Below are 20,173 nucleotides of genomic sequence, written 5' to 3'. Positions count from 1 at the left end.
CCTGCTTCCGACCAATGAGTGGCTTCCTTCCCTGTTGTCCCCAGGCCAGAGAAGGCCAATCGTAGCCCGAAAGCTCTGGTGACCCCTGACAACTTCCAGCTGGATGCAGGGCAAGAACCAGATTTAGCACAGCAATTTAAAAATCAGCAGCAGCACGGTAAGTATGGTTCCCTTTTTTTGCCATGACTATTCCCACAGACTTTTCAAGAATTTCTAGAAAACCCCTTTAAGAGCCCAGGCACAGCGCAGTTGAACTAAACACAGCCACCAGCATAAATTGTAAAAGAAGAGTGGATCCTGCCAGAGTAAGCACACACCAGTATGTCAGTGAACTTGGTTTACAGTCCTTCATCCTGGTGGAAGATGTCTTTTAAGCTGTTCAGATGTGTTCAGTACAATGAGCCCTGGAAATCTTACAATGTGCGAACATCCAATACTTGGTATTATACTTCAAGGTAGATTGGACTACTTTTATTTGAGATTTGGTAATCTACATAGGTTTCCTTACCAATTTTACATCTCAACTACTTAATATAGTCTTACAGTTTTCAGAACTGCTGTCAGACTCCGTTAAAATCACAATTTTGCTAATCTGACTGCAAAATAACGTCCCTTCCAGCTTGCTGACTAAATTCTACAAAATTCTAACAACTTACATTTACAAATATCTATTCACTGCTTGTATAAGTAACTACAAAGCCTGGTAACTTTGGCATTGAGCTTGACACATTTTAAATGAAGGTCTATCCTTCTACCAGGCTGAAAACCAACTGCGGATACAATCTAACAAAAACAATCTGACCGGAGCTCCTACTGTGTCCTTTTTAAATGTCCTTTGGTAAATCCACGGTTCCGTTCTACTTCTGCTCTTTAGGAACTTCTCAGGTGTGATTCCAACAAAAAGGTACTTGTATGAGAATAGACCACTATTCAGACAATTCCGCTGCGTTTCCTTATCTCTTACAAGCACTTATCCTATTACGGGTTGCTGCAGAAACAGCGATAGTGCAGTATGTTCAATCAAGTAAAATTTATTCAGATAAAAACATACTCACAAAACAAGAGTAAAAAATGCGCATATAAAATCCACCATGCGGACGCCAGTCTCGCTCAATCGCCCGACCCAGGGTTTCGCTACCACGGCTTCTTCCGGGGCGTTACAATCTACTATCAGATAAACCCACTGCTACCAAGTTCTGGGGGAAATCGGCTACAGCTCTTAGCATGCTCAAATTGCTGTCTGCCCTTTAAAAAGAACCGTGTCAATAGAGAATTGTGGAGAGGCATTTTTGGGAAATAAATGACTGTTTTTTCCCCTGGAGATGCTTATTCAGCAGGTAGAAGAAAACAATTAGTGAAGTTAACTCCTAGCTGGTATTCAGTATTTGGTGCCCCGTACAAATATAGCCTATTGATTTATAAATCACACGCACTGTCTCGCTCATCAAGGGATCGTTGGAAATGGCAAATCAATACATCTTAATCTTATTTTTTCACTTTCAACGTTTTCTAACTACCCTCCATCCAGCACATTTCATATAATTTCACCCAAGAGGAGCTTTTTTCCTGTGGCTGAGGTTGGTAAAGCTGATGGAGTTACACATTGTGTAGCCCAACAATTTCTTATATTTTTCATTCTTACATTTCTGCTCTATTTATTTACCATATTTTTACTGACTATATAGTTTTTAGGAAGAAAAAAAATTGCTATCAAGTGCCTACATCTTATAGTCCGAAGTTCAGGAGGATTCAGCACTACCAGACCCTCTTGACCGCTGTAATAGATAATAAATAATAATAATTCCTTTATTTATATAGAGCACACAGATTACGCAGCGCTGCACAACGCTTGCCAAATCAGTCCCTGTCCCCAATGGGGCTCATAATCTAATCATCCTACCAGTATGTTTTTGGAGTGTGGGAGGAAACCGGAGGAAACTTATACTTAAACTTTATACATGAAAATACGGAGAGAACTTGGTTGAATCACTAATATAGTGTTTTACCCAATCTCTGAGAAGGAAGAGCCTCCACACTGCTCTCTCCCCGCTGTCCTGATATGACTACTACTGTAGTGATGGGTCATTCGTGAACGAACTGGCTCTAAGACAAGGACAACTGGCTAATCCTGTTGGAGAAAGAGATCTTTCACAAACGTGGGGTCTTAAAGAAGTTTCAGAAACGTTTTGGTTGCTATGGATGGATTCCGGCTTAGCTTCTAGAGAGCTGACGCGTTACCGACATGGTCTCATTTGATCTTATACATTACATTTTACATAAGTTTCTCAGGCTGGTTTCTGTTGGATCATGGGGTCCTCCACAATGCTGTAAGGCTGTATATTAGGTTCAGGACCTGGTGTTGTTTAGCAAAAGTCTATTAAGGGATTTTTATTTGTAGGCACTTCCAAGGCTTATCATAGCTTATTATTATTGGTGGATTGTTAAAGAGACTTACAAGTGGTTCTTTAAGAGCAGTACTTGAGGTGCAAGGAGCCAATATACTGACCTTGCTTGGGAGCCTTCTACTGTGTCCACCTGAAAGTTTGACAGGTTGCCCCAGGATTGCTAATCTTGTGTAAGACTAAACAGTCTGAAAAAGCAACAGATGAACCCCAGTAGCTGACACCAGTTGATGGATCCTATGTATTTTAGATTATTCTGTTCTATCGGTTTAGTTTATGGCAAAATATTGTCAATGGGCACCACATAGATGTTGCAACAACTGCATGTTTGTCTTAACTACACCATTAATTCAGAATTTTAGCTTAAGATTTCTGTGTGTTAGTCTGAGCTCTCTTAAATGAGAAATGTTGAGGATGTCAGAATAACTTATGGCATAACATATGGTGGCTCGGTAAGTCGAATTTAGAGCTGTCATTTAACCATTTCAATATTAGCCATTCGGATGAGCTACTATAACTTGATTTTGATGGTAAAATCATAAAAGATGTTACGAAATTAGAGATCTCACTCTTGGAAACCCATCATTGAAAGTGACAACTAAAATAACAAGCCATTAAAATGAGCGTTCACCTCGGCTGTGCTTCATTTGCTTACACCGTCTGCATACGCTGTCTTCTTGGCCTTTTTAATAATGCAGGAAGGACTGTGTCCGTGCAGCGTCTACTTTGTTTCTTTAATGTGATTTGGCAGTTTAGAGCAAAAATGGTCAATACACTCCATCAGATTTCACAATGAGCTTTTGTGGACAGAGCCAATGAAAGCTGACTTGCTGGAATGAATGTCAATAGGCTTTCATGAAGGTGCAAACCACTTAGTTGTCGGTGGCTGCCAATTTAGCTTTCTTTTTGTGGAAAGGTAGTCCGGGGATAAGTAGCAGATCATGATCAAAATGATTGTGTCAATGCGTCAGACAAAAAAAGGAGCACATTTTCCCAAATCTCCAAGGCAATACTAACTTATCACACACCCTTACCACTAAACCGCAAACATTGCCACATAGTGAGTAAGGTTATTTTTATGGAAAAGCATTGTAAAAAGTATCTTCTCTTTGATACTCAATGTAATCGATGCACCTACCCAATAATGTAGAGCAGAATTATAATTCTCCAGAGCTGGTTTTTCATCTTATAACTTGGAACAGCAAGATACAACCATAGCCATAATAATTTATCTAACAAAAAACAGGCAGGAATGAAGAAGGCATGTGTGAAAATGTTGCTTGATATAGTGTTAAAGGAAATCTACCTTTTGCTTTTATGCATTATGAAGCAAACATACCTTGAGAATGCTGTAGCCACACTGATGCAGAAACATATCTTGTTTAATCCCTGAGTTGAGTGGTTTGTGGAAAAAACAATTCTGAAATTATGATAATGAGGCTCTGTCACTGCTGTGGCTACCCAGGCGCTTCTTCTCATCCCCTAATTATGCACTGCTCCAGAGAATGATGTAATCACTGTGTTGTCCCTGCCAGGCAGAAGTAATCAATCCTTACACCATCCCCCAGCTGCTTTGTATCCAGCACAGTTGATTAGCACAGGTTGATTAGTCCTGTCTGATTAGTCCTGTCTGGACAGTTCAGGAAGCTCAGTGTAATGTGTTTATGAATGGCAGCCTGCATGCCTGAATTTTATAATTGTTTTTTGAGCAAGATCACTTGGATCAGGGATTAAACAAGATATGTTTCTGCATCAGTGTAGCTACATCATTCTCTAGGTATGTTTGGTTCATAATGCATAAAAACAAATCGTAGATTTCCTTTAAGTAATGGTTGGTTGTTTACGGCAAACGGTTTTTTGGAGTTGCAGTTTTCCTGCCACTTAAAGAGAGTAACGCCGCGTAAAGATAGATTTATGACTTACAGTTTTTAAAAATAATTGCAGAAAATTTGCAAAGGTCACTCCCACTCTTCTTGCAAATATTTTGTGATTATTTAAAAAAAAGTCCCCGAGAGATTTATTCATGGGTCAACACCACATGCTTTCTTCAGATGAAGCATTGCATGATCTGACAAAAGCAAACATATTGAAAAAAAAGTCCAATTCAGCTCCCCCCTGGTGATCATTGCAGTGGTGGGTCCGATCACATTTTAGGTTCCTGGCAGGGAACAGGTTATCCGGACACCAACGGAACAAACACTCAAGACTTTACTATTAGTATTTTAGTCTCTAAGACTAATAGTAAACTAAAAATAACTAAAAATACTTATAGTAAATAGAAGTAAATAGTCTTCCGCTAATCTTTTGTTTCCCATGTAGATTAGCATCTGTCACTCTATGTTTTTCTAGCGAAAGTGCTGCAAGTGCTTTTCTTTTTTCTGCTATAGATAACAAAAGAGCATCAATAAAACTACTGTATCTATATGTGAACTAAGCCTAATACTGACTTACCAAAAAGCTATATAATTATCACAACAAACAATGTTTATTCACATCAAGGACGTTACATTTGGATTCCGCAACAACAGCTTCGCGTTCAAATATTATTCAGCCTTGGCTGCAACCGAACCTACTTTGTTGTTTGGAATGGATATATATATATATATATATATACAGGCACTCCCCTACTTAAGGATGCCCAACTTACAGACGACCCCTAGTTACAGACAGACCCCTCTGCCCACTGTGACCTCTGATGATGTTTTTGGGATTCTTTACTTTAGTCCCAGACTGTAATGAACATTTATTGATAATCCTTGATCCCATTACAGCAAAAAAAATTGAAAATCCAATTGTTACTGGGCCAATAATAATTTTGTTTGGAGCAACACTTATAAAATATACAATTCGAACATACATTCAAATTCAACTTAAGTACAAACCATGGAACCTATCTTGTACGTAACTCGGGGACTGTATATATATATATATATATCCTCCCTAACTTCATATTCAACTGCATTTTATGATAGCAAGACACATAATAACATAAATATTAATGTCAGTGATTTTGAGGATTGTACGACCTTTTGATAACTTCTTATGAAAATTTTTATGGGTGGTAGAATGGTTGAAAAGTGATGATGAGACATTTTCTTCCGTTATGGGGACCCAGATCACTCTATGACAGGCTTGGGAGTTTCTAAGAGACTCCTGGCTGTTATAATAATGGATCACCATTCCCTGATGATGGTGGTACTGATTGCCTTCAAACAACCATAAGCCTTCTTCATGCATCCTTAAAAGGGGTATTATCGTCTGGGCACTCATATTTAGTTTCATTAATCTGCCATGTATAAACATTTCTTCAGTTAGATATTATTAAATTTTTTTTACCTGTGTCAAGATAATTTATCTTAAATGTAGTGATATTAGAAAAAAAACTGTGTACTTGGATACGACCACCTCTGCTGGAGGGATTGCACAAAGAAACAAAAGTTTTTTTGTATATGAAATGTCTGGAAGTTACTGCAGGTCCCACAGCCGTCCTGTGGTAATGATAGCTGAATCCAGGTGCTCAGGCAGGCTCAATAGCTCATGTCTGGCCACCGCTGCAAGAGTCCGGGGTGGTCGTATCCAAGGAAGCCACCTTGTTTCTAAGCGACAACATGACTACATTTACGAAAAATTATCTTCACACAGGGACATTTTTTAAAATAACATCCAATTAAAGAAATGTTTACATATGGCAAATGAATTAAATGAGGATGCCCAGATGGGAATACCCCTTTAACAACACAATGACATGACAGTTACATCACGTGTAATTAAGATTTATAACTATTTCCCTTGGGTGATTTTTTTGGGGTCTTTCTTTATTATATAGTGGTACATGAAGTTTAATGTTTTCCTATCTCTACAAGAAACATTTGTTCATTAAAATGAAAAAGAAACGGGTTCACCTAAGTTTCTATAATCGTTTCTAGTAAAGAAAGCCAGAAATCAATATAATAGATCGAAATAATCTTTATTGGAAAGCTCAGGAACATAATGTATCTTACCAAATACCTTCTACCCTGTTCTGAAAAACAAAATCCCCTAGAACCAAAGATCAATTAGTCTTATTAAATAAAATTGATTTTCTTGTTTCTTTTTGGCATTTTGTTATCTGTATTGGAAAAAAACACACAAAAACCCCCACAATCCAAGTATCCTAATGCTCGGTTCTATGTAATTCAAGCACTCCATAAGATCGGAGAGGGTAACACTTCTGTAGCTGTCACATAAGACAGAGTATTATCGTATTCTTATCCTAAAAACTCAATATTTTTTCAAATAAGTAACATAAATAACCAATAAAATGTACTTCTACAACTGTGTTTTCTTTACTAGTATCGGGGGAAGGGGTTAGGGGCCATTCTGGGTCAGCAACTATAATATCCGAGCAGTCATGATAATGAATGTCTTGGCGCTCCATTCAATCAGGGAAAGCTTGAGGCTGCGTTGAAGTGTTTATTCATGCTGCTCTATGTTGTACTATGGTCATTTTTCAGCCGGGCAGAATGCAGCAAGTAATGCACTTTTCATCTGGAGTACCATAAATATTTTTTTCACTCCCCAAGGTTGAGTCCCATCGAGTAATTCACTATTACTTAAGGTCGCCGGCACACACGGCTTATGCTCTGTATGTGGAATGGTGCCATCTGTAAGTAGTGTCTGCAGTAAACTCTTACTTAATTATTTCGTTTTTAATCATTTTTTAATAATTCTATAGATATGGAAATTCATATATAATAAAGTGTTCTCGTTACGCCTTTTTATTTCTGTGATGTAGAGATAAGTGATTCTATTTACAGATTTGTAACTTTCATCCGAATCTACCGTTTTTTCTGGCACCTAATCCAAAAGTTTTTCTGGTTCACTTCAGACAAAACAATGGGGGTCATTTACTAAGGGCCCGATTCGCTTTTCCCGACGTGTTACCCGAATATTTCCGATTTGCGCCCATTTCCCCTGAATTGCCCCAGGATTTTGGCACACGCGATCGGATTGTGGCGCATTGGCGCTGGCATGCATGCGACGGAAATCGGGGGGCGTGGCCGAACGAAAACCCTACGGATTCGGAAAAACCGCCGCATTTAAAACAAAAAATGTGTTGTGGAGCTTTCACTTACCTTCACTCAGCCCGGCTCGGTGTATTCCAGTGCGTTCCAGGGAACTTCAGCGCAGCAGCGCCACCTGGTGGATGTCGAAGGAACTGTCTTAATAAATCCCGGCCAGACCCGAATCCAGCGCAGAGAATGGACCGGGTAAGTAAATCTGCCCCATAGTTTCTCTAATTCTCCTGGAAATTCCTCTATAACCCCCTCTAGTTCTATAAAGCAGAGATTTTTTAATGAATAAGATCAATCTAATTTTGTGGACTTCCTACAAATTATTTCATTAGGATTATTTGCGTTAGGGTTAGAATTAAGGTTCAGGTTAACCCTAAACCTTAAAGCAAGCCTAGCATCTCATTTTATTAATTTTCTATGAATCTTTTCAATAAAAATAGTGTCAAAGGAAATGTACCACAAAAATCCATCATTATAAACCAGCGACATTAGATCCAGTAACCGTGACTGTGGTAATCTTCTTATATTTGTTATCCATGGCCTCCTTACTTCTAAAATCAACTTTTACAATTATGCTAATGAGCCAGAGACACACCCTGCTCTCTACACAAGTGTTGAGGGAGCAGCTGGAGGTTGAGACAGTATATCAGCCTGTAAAACCTTATCACAGAGGGGCCCCTCGGGCTCATTAGGATAATTTTAACAATTGGTTTTAGTAGGAAGGAGGTCATGGATAATAAATATAACAACAGTGTCTGGATCTATGAGTAAGTGCCCCTGGTTTATCATGATGCATGTTGATGGTAGATTTCCTTTACCTCAATAACTAACCCTATTTAAAAGATTCATAGAAACTTAAAGAAACGAGATAGGGCCTATTTATAAAATCTGTGTTTTAGAGGACTAGAGGGAGTTATATACCAATCTTCAGAACCATTGGAACTACATTGTAAGCAAACCGAAAAATCGGTCAAAGCTTCAATGAATTGGACCTTGAATGATCAACATCCTCAAAGAGTTTGTATGTTCTCTCCATGTTTGCGTGGGTTTCCTCCGGGTCCTTCGGTTTCCTCCCACACTCCAAAAACATACTGGTAGGGTGATTAGATTGTGAGCCCCATGGGGACAGGGACCAGTTTGCCATGCTTTGTGCAGCGTAATCTGTAAGTGCTATATAAATAAAGAATTAATTATTATTATTTATTTGCTCATCTCTACTGTTATGAATCTATTGGTCCATGGCCAGAGGAAAGTAATCAGTGACTTCCTCCACCTGATGTTCCCATTGCTGTTCCATCAAGCATGGAACGCCATCAATGCATCAAATAGACTGGGAGCCTCATTGGAGCCATAAAAAGTGTTAAGAATCTGACATGTCTGTATCAGGAAATAATAGTAGAGCATAATTTATCCTAGGAATGTATAAAGAAATGGGCAAATGTTATGTAGTTAAAGATATGTACCAACTTAGACTGAAAATGTCCAGTCATGGATGTCCGGCTTTGTAGAGAGCTACCCCTTTTTACATGCGGTATGGAAACACCCACTGTATGTTTATGAGGGCCAAAGGAATGGTACAATGCAGAGTATTGCTCCAAATTGTATGATTTATGGAGACATGCCAGGAAAAATTGCTGTCTCATTCAAAATGCATAATGGATCTACCTGAGTTATTGATGAATGTAGCATCAGGCAGCAGGTTCAAAGCCACTTTACTAGGGCACCATTATTTTGGAAGGTTCATACTCTGTTATTTAAACCTTTGAAATTGCGGCTAATTTACATAATGCATAAAAATGGTTGTATATGCTGTTTTGTAATTCATTTTACCTGACTCTCTGCCAGCAGCATGTAGTGAGTCCAGGGGAAGGGGGAGGGTAAGAAGCTGCAGCTTGTGTGTGCCTGTGTCATGTGTCATGTGCAGGGGGGAGGGAGATGGTGTTGAGCAAAAATAGATCAGGAGACATAGGCTGCTACTGCCCCTTCTTGTGAACTTAACAAATTCTGCTGGCAGGGAGCCAGGTAATGAGAATTAAACTTTTATAAAGTACTGAAATGGTTCAGAATGTTGACAAAGGCATTTTAAAAATCAGCCTAGCATAGGCTACACAGCAACCTGTCACCAGCTATAAATTACATTCCTGGTAACAGGTTTTCTTTAACATGTGACCATATCTTCAATAATAAGCCAACAACTACTAAGCGAAGTAAGCTATGTAATAACTGATGATGACTAGGGTAGAATAAGTTATTATGCAGTTGTTAAAAAGATGCATCTAACCTTATTCTTGGTATATGATTTTATAATAGAGATAATTACTTGTTATATAACTGCGATACAGTATATTAGATGTACTTGTAACTAGTACAAGGTGTTTAGAAAGGGAAGGCACACTCTGGAGAACGTCCATTAAAAGCTATAACATTACAATATACATATTAAACAGCACGTTACAAGCCATTTGGGAATATACAGTAAAGGAATTTCTATAGCTAATATTCTGGTACTTTTTTATTGGAAGAGAAGTGGACTTCTTACAGACCACATAACAAATCATGGACTTGACATCACTGGTCTGTGAAGCGGAAGAAGCAGCTACTGGAGTGTTGCAATCACTTACATATTGCTGATGATCGGAGGTGCCAGATGTCAGGACCCTGCTGATCTGATATTGATCTCTCCAATTGGATCTGATCCCACACAATGAATTTCACTTTGCTGACCGGAAAAACACAATCAGAATTCTCTGCTTTTCTGAATGAAGGTTGCAATAACATAGTTAAGAGCAGTAGTGGATTATAATATAGGCGACTTGGGGAGCAGCCCAGGGCCAAAGTCTTCTAGGGGACCCGTGGCCACCCAAACCACCCACCAAACCACCCATGTGGCTTCTGCTCTCAATATACATGTACACAAGAGCCATTTCAGAACCTTTGATGGATTAAAAGCAGAAGGGACACATCTTCTATTCCCTAAGACGGTTGATTATAGAACTATATGTAGGAAGTAAATTCCAGACTTGTAGGCTCTACAATATTCATACAGCCCAAAGCCCAAGGTGGTCTTAATCCAGTCTCTGATTAAGACGCATTAGACGGAATGTCAGAAGAGTATTCCAAAACATATTTCATATTTTAAGGTTTTTTTACAGAATTATAAAACATGGACACTCCCTACCAAAAACAGCACCACACATGTTTGCTGGTTGTTCATGGTATTGTCGCTGAACCACACACAACTACAGCGATCAATGTTCAGAACGTGCTCCACCAAGGACTGCAAGCCTGTCTGGGTATTTATGGACAGTCCATGAAAAATGAGGCCATTAGAGGCTTATTTGTGATGACATTGTAAACGGTATTATAGGCCTCATGGTCAGACCTTTAATGACCTCATTTTTCTTGGAGTGTTCATGAAAATAAAACTCAAAGAGTGATGGCAACCATGGATCTTTCATAAATATAGTGGGTGCTCTGCGGGTCAATTGACATTTTCTATAGATTTTACTATGCCAGCAGACCTTCTCGATGTTATTCACTGACGTGTTATTCAAACGTAAGGTGGTTAGACACTAGTAAGATCTCCATGCTGTAGTGCCTCCACATGTTTGCTTGATTTAGAAGGAAAATGTTTTGGGAACTTGTTTGAAGGCATGCTGGAAGCTTACGACCCCCAAATGTTTTCACCTGACAAAAGTAAGTGTCAGTGCCATGTTCCTCTGATTCTGGGCGATAAAGGGTATCTAGGGTATAGGATATAGAGTATGATGACTCAAACTCAACCCCCAGCATATGTACACTATCTGTAGTGAAGTTGAGGTCAGTGAACTTACTCTGAACATCAGTCGCATGCACAATGAATCAAGGTGTACTGGGGTACCAGTCACTGACCGCTGCTACCTGTACTAACTTGAATCTCACGACCCTAGGCCCTAGCTGCTTGAAGGTGTTGGTTTTGGTGGCCCAGAAACCTACTGACCCTATTTGTGTTGCTCCCTATGAAAAAACACCTTACACTACCCTAGATTTTATCTATCCATGAAACTAACCCAAATTATTAATTAATCTTTTTCAAGCCCAATGTGTTTTTGCTTCTGCCGCCATCCCTACAATAAATCATTATGAATCTGCTTTATATTTTCTAGAAAAGATAACAAATATGTGATTAGACTCTTTATACTTCATGTAGCAATGTCTGACTGTCAGAAATATCCTCCACAACATGCCTCTGTTACAGTTATCAGGATTTTCAATGTACTGGCAGGGACTTTAGTGAAATACAGAATGAAGTAACCCCTTTCTTCTATCCTCTCTTCAATAGAGAGTATACCACTCTTGATTTAGTGCTGATTGTTATGTTAGAGTTTCATTGTTGTGGATGTGATAATAATTACCCCTAGTTTATTACTATTACTAGTTTGGATGTACTGTTCCAATTGGAATAACGACCTCGGGTAACTGGATTCTATGAATCGGGAGATTTACTGGCTTATATGGCAAACATACATAGCTTAATGCAGTGTGAAAGCGGTCATAGTGGAGTGGAGTTGTTGAAGGAAGAAGCTAATTATCTGCTTACTCATGAGTCACATATGAAAAAGGGTCCATTTTCTGTAGTCTTTGGGTATTTGAAGAAGTTATTTAAGACATCGGTGATTCATATTGTGACTCATAACATTTTGTTGTCTGATGTGTTGGCATCTTGTTGCTTATGTAACACTACCGTGTGTAATCACCATTTTCATTGTGGATCTCTAGACCATTTCAGAAACGCCAGCATTGTGTTCTATTTTGGGCTTCGAAACACATTTACACTCTTTGTTGGACAGCTACAAAGGTAGACCTAGATATATCATTAAAGGGGCCATTGCTTTGGAGCCTATTTCTTAATATTTCACATGAGACTGGAGTCCTGTACAAGGGATGTAGCTTTCTTACAACTAGTTTCTACTAAGTTAATACATTACAGTAGAATTGTGAAATTTGTATAAACAGTTAATGTAATGGCTGTGGGCCCCATTGTCTTGATAGTTCCCTCATAATTTGATTCCGTTCTTACTGACAGTATTGAGGGTAAAGAAATATTTCCCATCCAGGCCTTGACTAAGAAACCTTTAGAACACAGCAAAGATGGGACAAGAGCAACTTAGGTTCCTTGGTCCAACTAGATAAATTGATTCTGGTGGTCCACCCACCATCAACCCCTAGGTTGTCTTGTTTTGGACCTCTTATGTCCATAATTGTATATATAGCTCTGGCTCATTAGGGAATCTTGTAGTATTATGTTGGCTACACTGACCTGAAAGAAGACCTGACTGACCCTGATCGAAAGAAGACATGTAAACACATGTGAGCCCCAGGGGCATTGCTAGGATGGTAAAAGATCCGGGGCACGGGCCCCAATGCACATGTATCCAACTTTCAGTAATGCCCCCTCTTGTACATGTGTGGTTGGACCTATAACTACTGTAACTAACATATACAGCTACAGAAACCACAGGAGAAATCCCTACCTGTTCCATCCAGTGACTGCAGGTGATATATTCTTTACTGTATCTTCTCCATTAGGCCCGGCTACAATACGTCTCCTCAGCCACGTGTCCTCCTTGTTGAGTTCACCACACAGACATCTTATGTTCTTCATTGTCCCTACATCTTGGCCCCCTAACAGTGTTATTTGCTGCTACCCCTAACACACTACCGCCTTTATTGTAAGGCCCCTTTCACATACATGTATGCTACGGCCAGGCCAGAACTGCTTGGCGGGGGAGGTGGAGGGTTGACCGCTCCTTCACATTCTTATGAAAGATATTTTTTTCCTGTAACACACACGTGTGCTATATATATATATCTTTAACTGTGGACCCCCACTAATTTGCCCTCAATGTGACCCTAAACTAAATGATGCCCTGTTTAAACATAACCAAAGGAAGAATCTGCACACTCCCCACTAAGAAGTCCCCCACAGTGCCCCAATGTCCTCACAGCCCCCAGTAATGTCCCCCAAAGTCCCGTCTAATGTCTAATGAGCCCCCTGCAATGTCTAAAGAGCCCCCTGTTATGTCTTCCACAACCCCCCTATGATGTCCAAAGAGCCCCCTGTTATGTCCACAGATACCACTCAAATGTCCCACACAGCCCCCCTGTAATGTTTCTAGAGGCCCCCTCTAAGGTCCCCCACAGTTAAGAAGACCCATCACAGTGCCCAGTAATGTTCCCCCACAGCCCCCCTAATTACCTCACAGCCCCCCCTAATTACCTCACAGTGATGTCGCCAGTGCTCCCTGTTATGTCCCGCACAGCCCCCCTGTAATGTCCACAGATGTCCTCTAATGTCCCTCACTAAGAATACCCCCACAGTTCCCAGTAATTCCACCCCCCCCCCACAACACCCTAATTTCCTCACAGGCCCCAGGAATGTCTCCAGAGCCCCCTGTAATGTCCCGCACAGCACCCTATAATGTCCTCCAGAACCCCGACTAAGAAGCGCTCCCTGTAATATCCCTAATTTACTCCCAGGCCCCAGGGGTGTCCCCAGCGCTCCCTGTAGCCATCAGCAATGTCAGCCACAGGGCTAAGTCGCCTGACTGTGCCTCTCTCCCCTCCCTCACTGCATAATAAAAAAAAACTAAACAAAAAAAACACTGCCACTCACCTCAGTCTCCTCAGGCTTGTTGCTGTTCTCTGCAGGACCGAGTCGCGGTGACGTCATCGCCCGGCGTCTCCTGCTCCCGACAGCTGTACTGAGCTGCTTGAAGCAGGAGACGCTGTGTGATCGCGTCTCCCTGCTTTCTGTATTGGAGAACGGAGCCGTTCACCATTACAGGGTAAAGAGTGGGGAAATCTACCCGGGCAGCAGGAGACGTGTCCTGCTGACCCGGGACATTCGGGGCACAAGGCAAAAGATCCGGGGCACAGGCCCTGGATCTTTTGACCTAGTGACACCCCTGGTGAGCCCTACTAGCACTGGACAAGAATGGTAGAATATAATATCTGCCACAGTCTTGCAGTCACATTCTATTCCAATATGTGGTAGGTTAGCAGAAATATGTAAACAGATAAAAACATTAGTTAAAGGGTCTTTTAAGATTTGTAATATAACATATGTCAGCAACATCAGAGTGGTAGGAATTTGTTACTCAGGACTCTCACCAGTCAACTGACTCTACCAGACTCCAGAGCCAGGAAAAAAGCTATATCCTATATATTTAGTGGCCAGCCTTAGGAATTGCAGATGAAGAGAATGAGCTTGTTGCAGTTTCTGTGGATGGTCACTACAGGAAGCAGTTCTTCTGGTTCTTTTTCTGATCGGTGGGGTTCCACCATGGTATTTAGAGTCTAGAGAACAGTGATCTCTGTTTAAGGTTAATTTTACACTTTATTTGAATAAGATTATGCTAAAAAAACAGTGTTTAACCATAGATACATGGGGTTTACACTATAAAAACAATAAAAGTGAGACACGTTTTGGGTCTGGACTAAACCCGTCATCTGACCATAGGACTATAAATGACCTATCCTATACAATACAAAATTATCAATATCCCAAACCTGGAAAACCTCAGTAGAAGATTTTAGTTTAATGTTCTTAAAATGCATTAATACTAAAAGAACAATTGTGGCAAAGATCTAATAATAATTATAATAATTCCTATATTTATATAGCGCACACAGATAAGGCAGCGCTGGACAGAGCTTGCCAAATCAGTCCCCATGGGGCTCACAGTCAGAACAAACAAACTGTTTGCAGATGTTGACCTGGATGGAAGTTGAACCTAGGACTCCAGCACTTCAAGGCTGTAATTCTAACCACTGAGCCATCGTACTGCTCACTAAAGATATACATATCCATGCTTGAATTCATTTGAGATCATGGTTATTTTTCATTCAAAACTTTTTACCTTCACTTTTAGCATCTACCCTCCTGCCTTCTCATTTTATTTTGTTTGTAGAATTTTTTCTTCAAAGCTGTTCAGCTGCTTCTTCATAACAATACTTTCAATGATACCTGTCATACATCCCTTTCACTGTTCTACGTATATCACAATTACTTGTTACTTGTAAGCTTTCTGCTCGCTGTAGGCAGCCCGGCTCCTTTCATGTAGGCAATTACACCATTATCCTCTGTCTGCTTATTCTATCTTGCAGGATGTCAGTGTTGCCGTAAGAACACTCGAATTATATATTTGCCACCAAAATATCTTAAAAGTGTCATCTGTCAGCTTGTTCTGAGCCGTGGAGATGAGCTAGATAAACTACAAAATCTACAAAGAATATTAATTTATCCGAGAGTAGTCACTCTAAGGAATGGGTAAACCAGGGAAACCCAAATACAAGCTGGGTTATGTGAGGGCAATGCCGTGGCTGACAACCTGCGCCGCATGGACGGCAATGACAACGGTTTTCACTTTCCATATTTTACCTTAATGTAGAGATTATATATGTATATATATCATCTATATTATATATATTATATGATATATATGTAGAAGTAGTAAAGGAACAAACAAGTGGATGGTAAGCCTCATCTGTTTTGATGATTTCTGTTTCAGACTAATCATCATCTACATCAGTTCTATTGTCTTATACAGAAGGGCTTACCATTTACCCTGGTATAAGATCCCGCACTATCAGGCTAGTTTTAAATCACATTTTATCCTTTCCTTTCAAGGATGCATTAGGACGATTCCCGACTTATCCTTACAACATTCCAGTTCAGCTCCACCCTCTAAAACCAGGAGGAGGTGTGAACATCGGAAGCAGCCAATTATTTGCTGCTGCCAATATTCAAGGAGTCTCTCGAGTCATGTACATCACTGGGGAGACTTCTGCTGAGCATATACTGTGCTCTCCAACAGGAAGCTAGATGATATAATGCAAACTGTTGAATTTTTTCATCCAGTATTGGTGGATGCAACTTATACAGAGCCGGCATACTTTCACGGGTACATTCGGAGCTTTGCCGGTGTACACACTACACGTGTGCCGAAAAAAGGGGTTACGAACTCAGCCTTAGGTGGATTTTAAATTAAGTTGACTGCCTTATCACTAATTTTTTGGAAGTTTGTTCTATGGTCTAATGCCAAATAAAGCACATCGGTAGTCGGTAATCTTTTTGGATAGCTTAGGCTAAACATCCAGTTAATCTTAAAGAACATTTACCAACAGGATGAAATATTGTTAACCAAGCACACTGACATAGTGGTGTGTGCTCCCTCTGGCACGATCCAGTCTTCTTTAAGCTTCTTATGCCCTTGTTTTTAGGAAATTAAGGAATTAAAAATTATGCAAATGAAGCTGAGGGGCTCCAGGCTCCATTAACACCTATTAAACCGGAGGCATAATTAAAACCTTTGTTTCATAAAAACAAGAAACATAAGAAGCTAAAAGAAGAGCAGATCCTGCCAGAGGGGACACACACCAGTATGTCAGTGTGCTTGGTTTACAATTCTTCATCCTGGTGGTAGATGTCCTTTAATAAAATTTAAAAAAATATTTTTGGAAATGCAGAAAACGAAAACTGTGTTTATCAGTGCAGTCTCCCACACCAGTTCCACCCCTCTCACAGTAATTGTTCTGGCTGCTGATTTCAATGTTTGCTGTTAAAGACATTTTGGCCAGGGGTTGTCAAGTTCGGTCAGTCCCTTATAATTAATTAATAGTTTTCTCATGTAGTGGGAAAAATTGTAAAAAACTGTAATAATTCATAAGTGCTAGTTAACAATGCACTCTGCTACCAGAATGTGTATGTATAGAATGGCTGCCATGAAAGTAGAATGAATCTGCTTGAGATACTTTATTCAATTAGTTGGTTAAGTAATCAATACGATTGTCCATTACCACAATAACTGACTGTCAAAGCCTCTGGGTACAGAGTAGAAGAGGATGCTCATTGAAGTTGAATTAGATTGCTTAGTAGCGTTAATTGCTTGTCATTGACCCCAAGAGGTTAGGCTTTCATTAGAAAAAGAGAAGCTGTATGTTTAACAGATTATTGGGTAAAATTCATCTAAATGGTTGGAGTGAGCTAAAAGATGGAGAATGGAGAAATAAAATTCAATCATGATGTAAATCTAATGGAGACATTAGAGACTTGGTCTTGGTGGCACTGATGCTACACGACAATGTTGGGTGCAGTCACTTGAGATGACTTTGTATATTTTGAGTCATCTAGACCTGCGTTGTTGTTACTAGAGCCTATACAGTGTCAAATGGTTAGTATGTTGATTTCATTAGAACCTATATTCATGAACTAACTTCATTATTTCTCCTTATCTTGTAGATTCCTGAGGGATCTGTGCTGAGGATTACCAGGAATTATAGCTCCCAAATCAAATTTATGTATGGCTTGGTTAAAGTTGCAGCCCCTTGCATCGGCTTTTCTTCCCTTCGGACTTATCACTTTCATCTTGCTACTTCAAAGTCTTCAGGTTCATGCCGGTTCTGCAGGACAATCCCCCAGTTCTTCACAAAAACCAAACTACACCTGCACTGGATCCTTTGACTGTAAAGCAGGTGTTATTTTGCCAATATGGTACCCAGAGAACCCGTCCCTGGGAGATAAGATTGCCAGAGTTATTGTGTACTTTGTGGCAATGATCTACATGTTTCTAGGCGTGTCCATCATTGCAGATCGTTTTATGGCATCTATAGAGGTCATAACCTCTCAAGAACGGGAAATCATAATTAAAAAACCCAATGGGGAAACTTCAACAACGACTATTCGAGTATGGAATGAAACGGTTTCCAATTTAACCCTCATGGCACTTGGGTCTTCTGCCCCTGAAATTCTTTTGTCGTTGATTGAGGTATGTGGTCATAATTTTGTTGCTGGAGATCTTGGTCCATCAACTATTGTTGGGAGTGCAGCATTTAACATGTTTATCATAATTGCTATTTGTGTCTATGTCATACCTGATGGTGAAGTTCGAAAGATCAAACATCTTCGAGTATTTTTTGTAACGGCAGCATGGAGCATCTTTGCATACATATGGTTATATATGATCCTTGCTGTGTTCTCTCCTGGAGTGGTGCAAGTATGGGAAGGTTTGCTCACGTTATTCTTTTTTCCTGTGTGTGTTGTCCTTGCCTGGGTGGCAGACCGACGTCTTCTCTTCTACAAATATATGCACAAAAAGTATCGGACTGACAAACACAGAGGAATTATGATTGAGACTGAGGCAGAGCACCCAAAGGGGATAGAAATGGATGGCAAAGTCATGAATTCTCATTTTCTAGATGGAAATCTGTTAAATATGGATGGAAAAGAAGTAGATGAATCACGTCGAGACATGATAAGGATCCTCAAGGATTTAAAGCAAAAGCACCCCGAGAAAGATTTAGATCAGTTAGTAGAAATGGCAAACTATTATGCCTTGTCACATCAACAAAAAAGCAGGGCATTTTACCGGATTCAAGCCACCAGAATGATGACTGGAGCAGGTAACATCCTAAAGAAGCATGCTGCTGAGCAGTCAAAGAGATGCACCAGCTTGCAGGACATATGCTTAGACGAATCTGAAGAGTTTGTGTCCAAAATCTATTTTGATCCATGTTCTTATCAGTGTCTTGAAAATTGTGGTGCTGTCTTGTTGACCGTTGTAAGAAAGGGTGGTGACATCTCCAAGACTATAATGGTGGACTACAAAACTGAAGATGGCTCTGCAAATGCAGGAGCTGACTATGAGTTCACAGAAGGAACCTTGGTGTTCAAATCTGGAGAGACCCAAAAGGAATTCTCAGTTGGGATTATCGATGATGACATCTTTGAAGAAGATGAACATTTCTTTGTTAGACTCAGTAATATCCGTATAATTGATGTCCCAGAGCCAGTGGAACCCAATACTTTTAGCTACCCAAAAGCAGTTCTGGTCTCTCCCTACGTAGCATCAGTTACTATACTGGATGATGACCATGCTGGGATTTTTACATTTGAATGTGACATCATACGTGTTAGTGAAAGCATTGGAGTGATGGAGGTTAAAGTTCTAAGGACATCAGGAGCTCGGGGCACTGTCATTGTCCCTTTTAGGACAATTGAAGGCACTGCAAAAGGTGGTGGAGAAGATTTTGAAGACACATATGGTGAACTGGAATTTAAGAATGATGAAACTGTGTAAGTAATATTCCTAAATTACTTGGTGCATTTCTATATTATCAGCACAAGGTAAATTCTATTATGATAATGCATTCTTACAAAGGGATAGCAATTATTATGTGTTGCACTGTTTCTTTAAAATGTAAAAAATATATAATTTTTGAAAAATGTACATCTGGAATTTTATATATCTTAAACATAGTCCTGTCCCAGAAATATATTTTATAAACCTGTATATTATATAGGAACTTGGTCCAGGTGTTATTATCTCTAATATTGTGTCTTTTACAATCTTCTGGTTTGCATTAGCTTTAGGGTAACTTTTGTTTTTTTGGATTATCATAAGGTTTTGTGTATAAAATGGATGGTTGCAGAGTTATTCCTTCTATATTGTAAGATAATATGATAGCATTACAACACAGAAGACAAAATTATGTTAGTCCTGCTCCTTATGTTTGTTGGCTAAAATATCCTCATTGTCTGGGCTCACAAATTGTAACCACAATGGATTATGTTTTCAGATTTTTCAAATTGTTTCACATTTCCTGCAATTAATAGCATTGTCATTGTTAATAGTCAAATGGCTATATAGCTAAAAAAAACTGTGAAGATATGGATTG

General features: G+C 39.7%; 1 protein-coding gene across 4 annotated transcripts in view; it reads left to right on the top strand.

The window, feature by feature from the left end:
• SLC8A3 (solute carrier family 8 member A3) overlaps window positions 1-20,173 on the top strand; it is a 216,064-nt gene that overhangs the window by 57,408 nt on the left and 138,483 nt on the right. For all 4 annotated transcript variants that reach the window (XM_072115583.1, XM_072115581.1, XM_072115584.1 and 1 more), the window contains exon 2: window positions 17,739-19,571. In XM_072115583.1, the coding sequence (XP_071971684.1) occupies window positions 17,800-19,571 (1,772 nt within the window). In that variant the 5' untranslated portion in view covers window positions 17,739-17,799. The remainder of the gene's footprint in view (window positions 1-17,738; window positions 19,572-20,173) is intronic.

This window comes from Engystomops pustulosus, chromosome 7, assembly GCF_040894005.1.
Source record: "Engystomops pustulosus chromosome 7, aEngPut4.maternal, whole genome shotgun sequence".
Classification (NCBI taxonomy): domain Eukaryota; kingdom Metazoa; phylum Chordata; class Amphibia; order Anura; family Leptodactylidae; genus Engystomops; species Engystomops pustulosus.
This window is presented reverse-complemented; position numbering and strand designations above follow the sequence as displayed.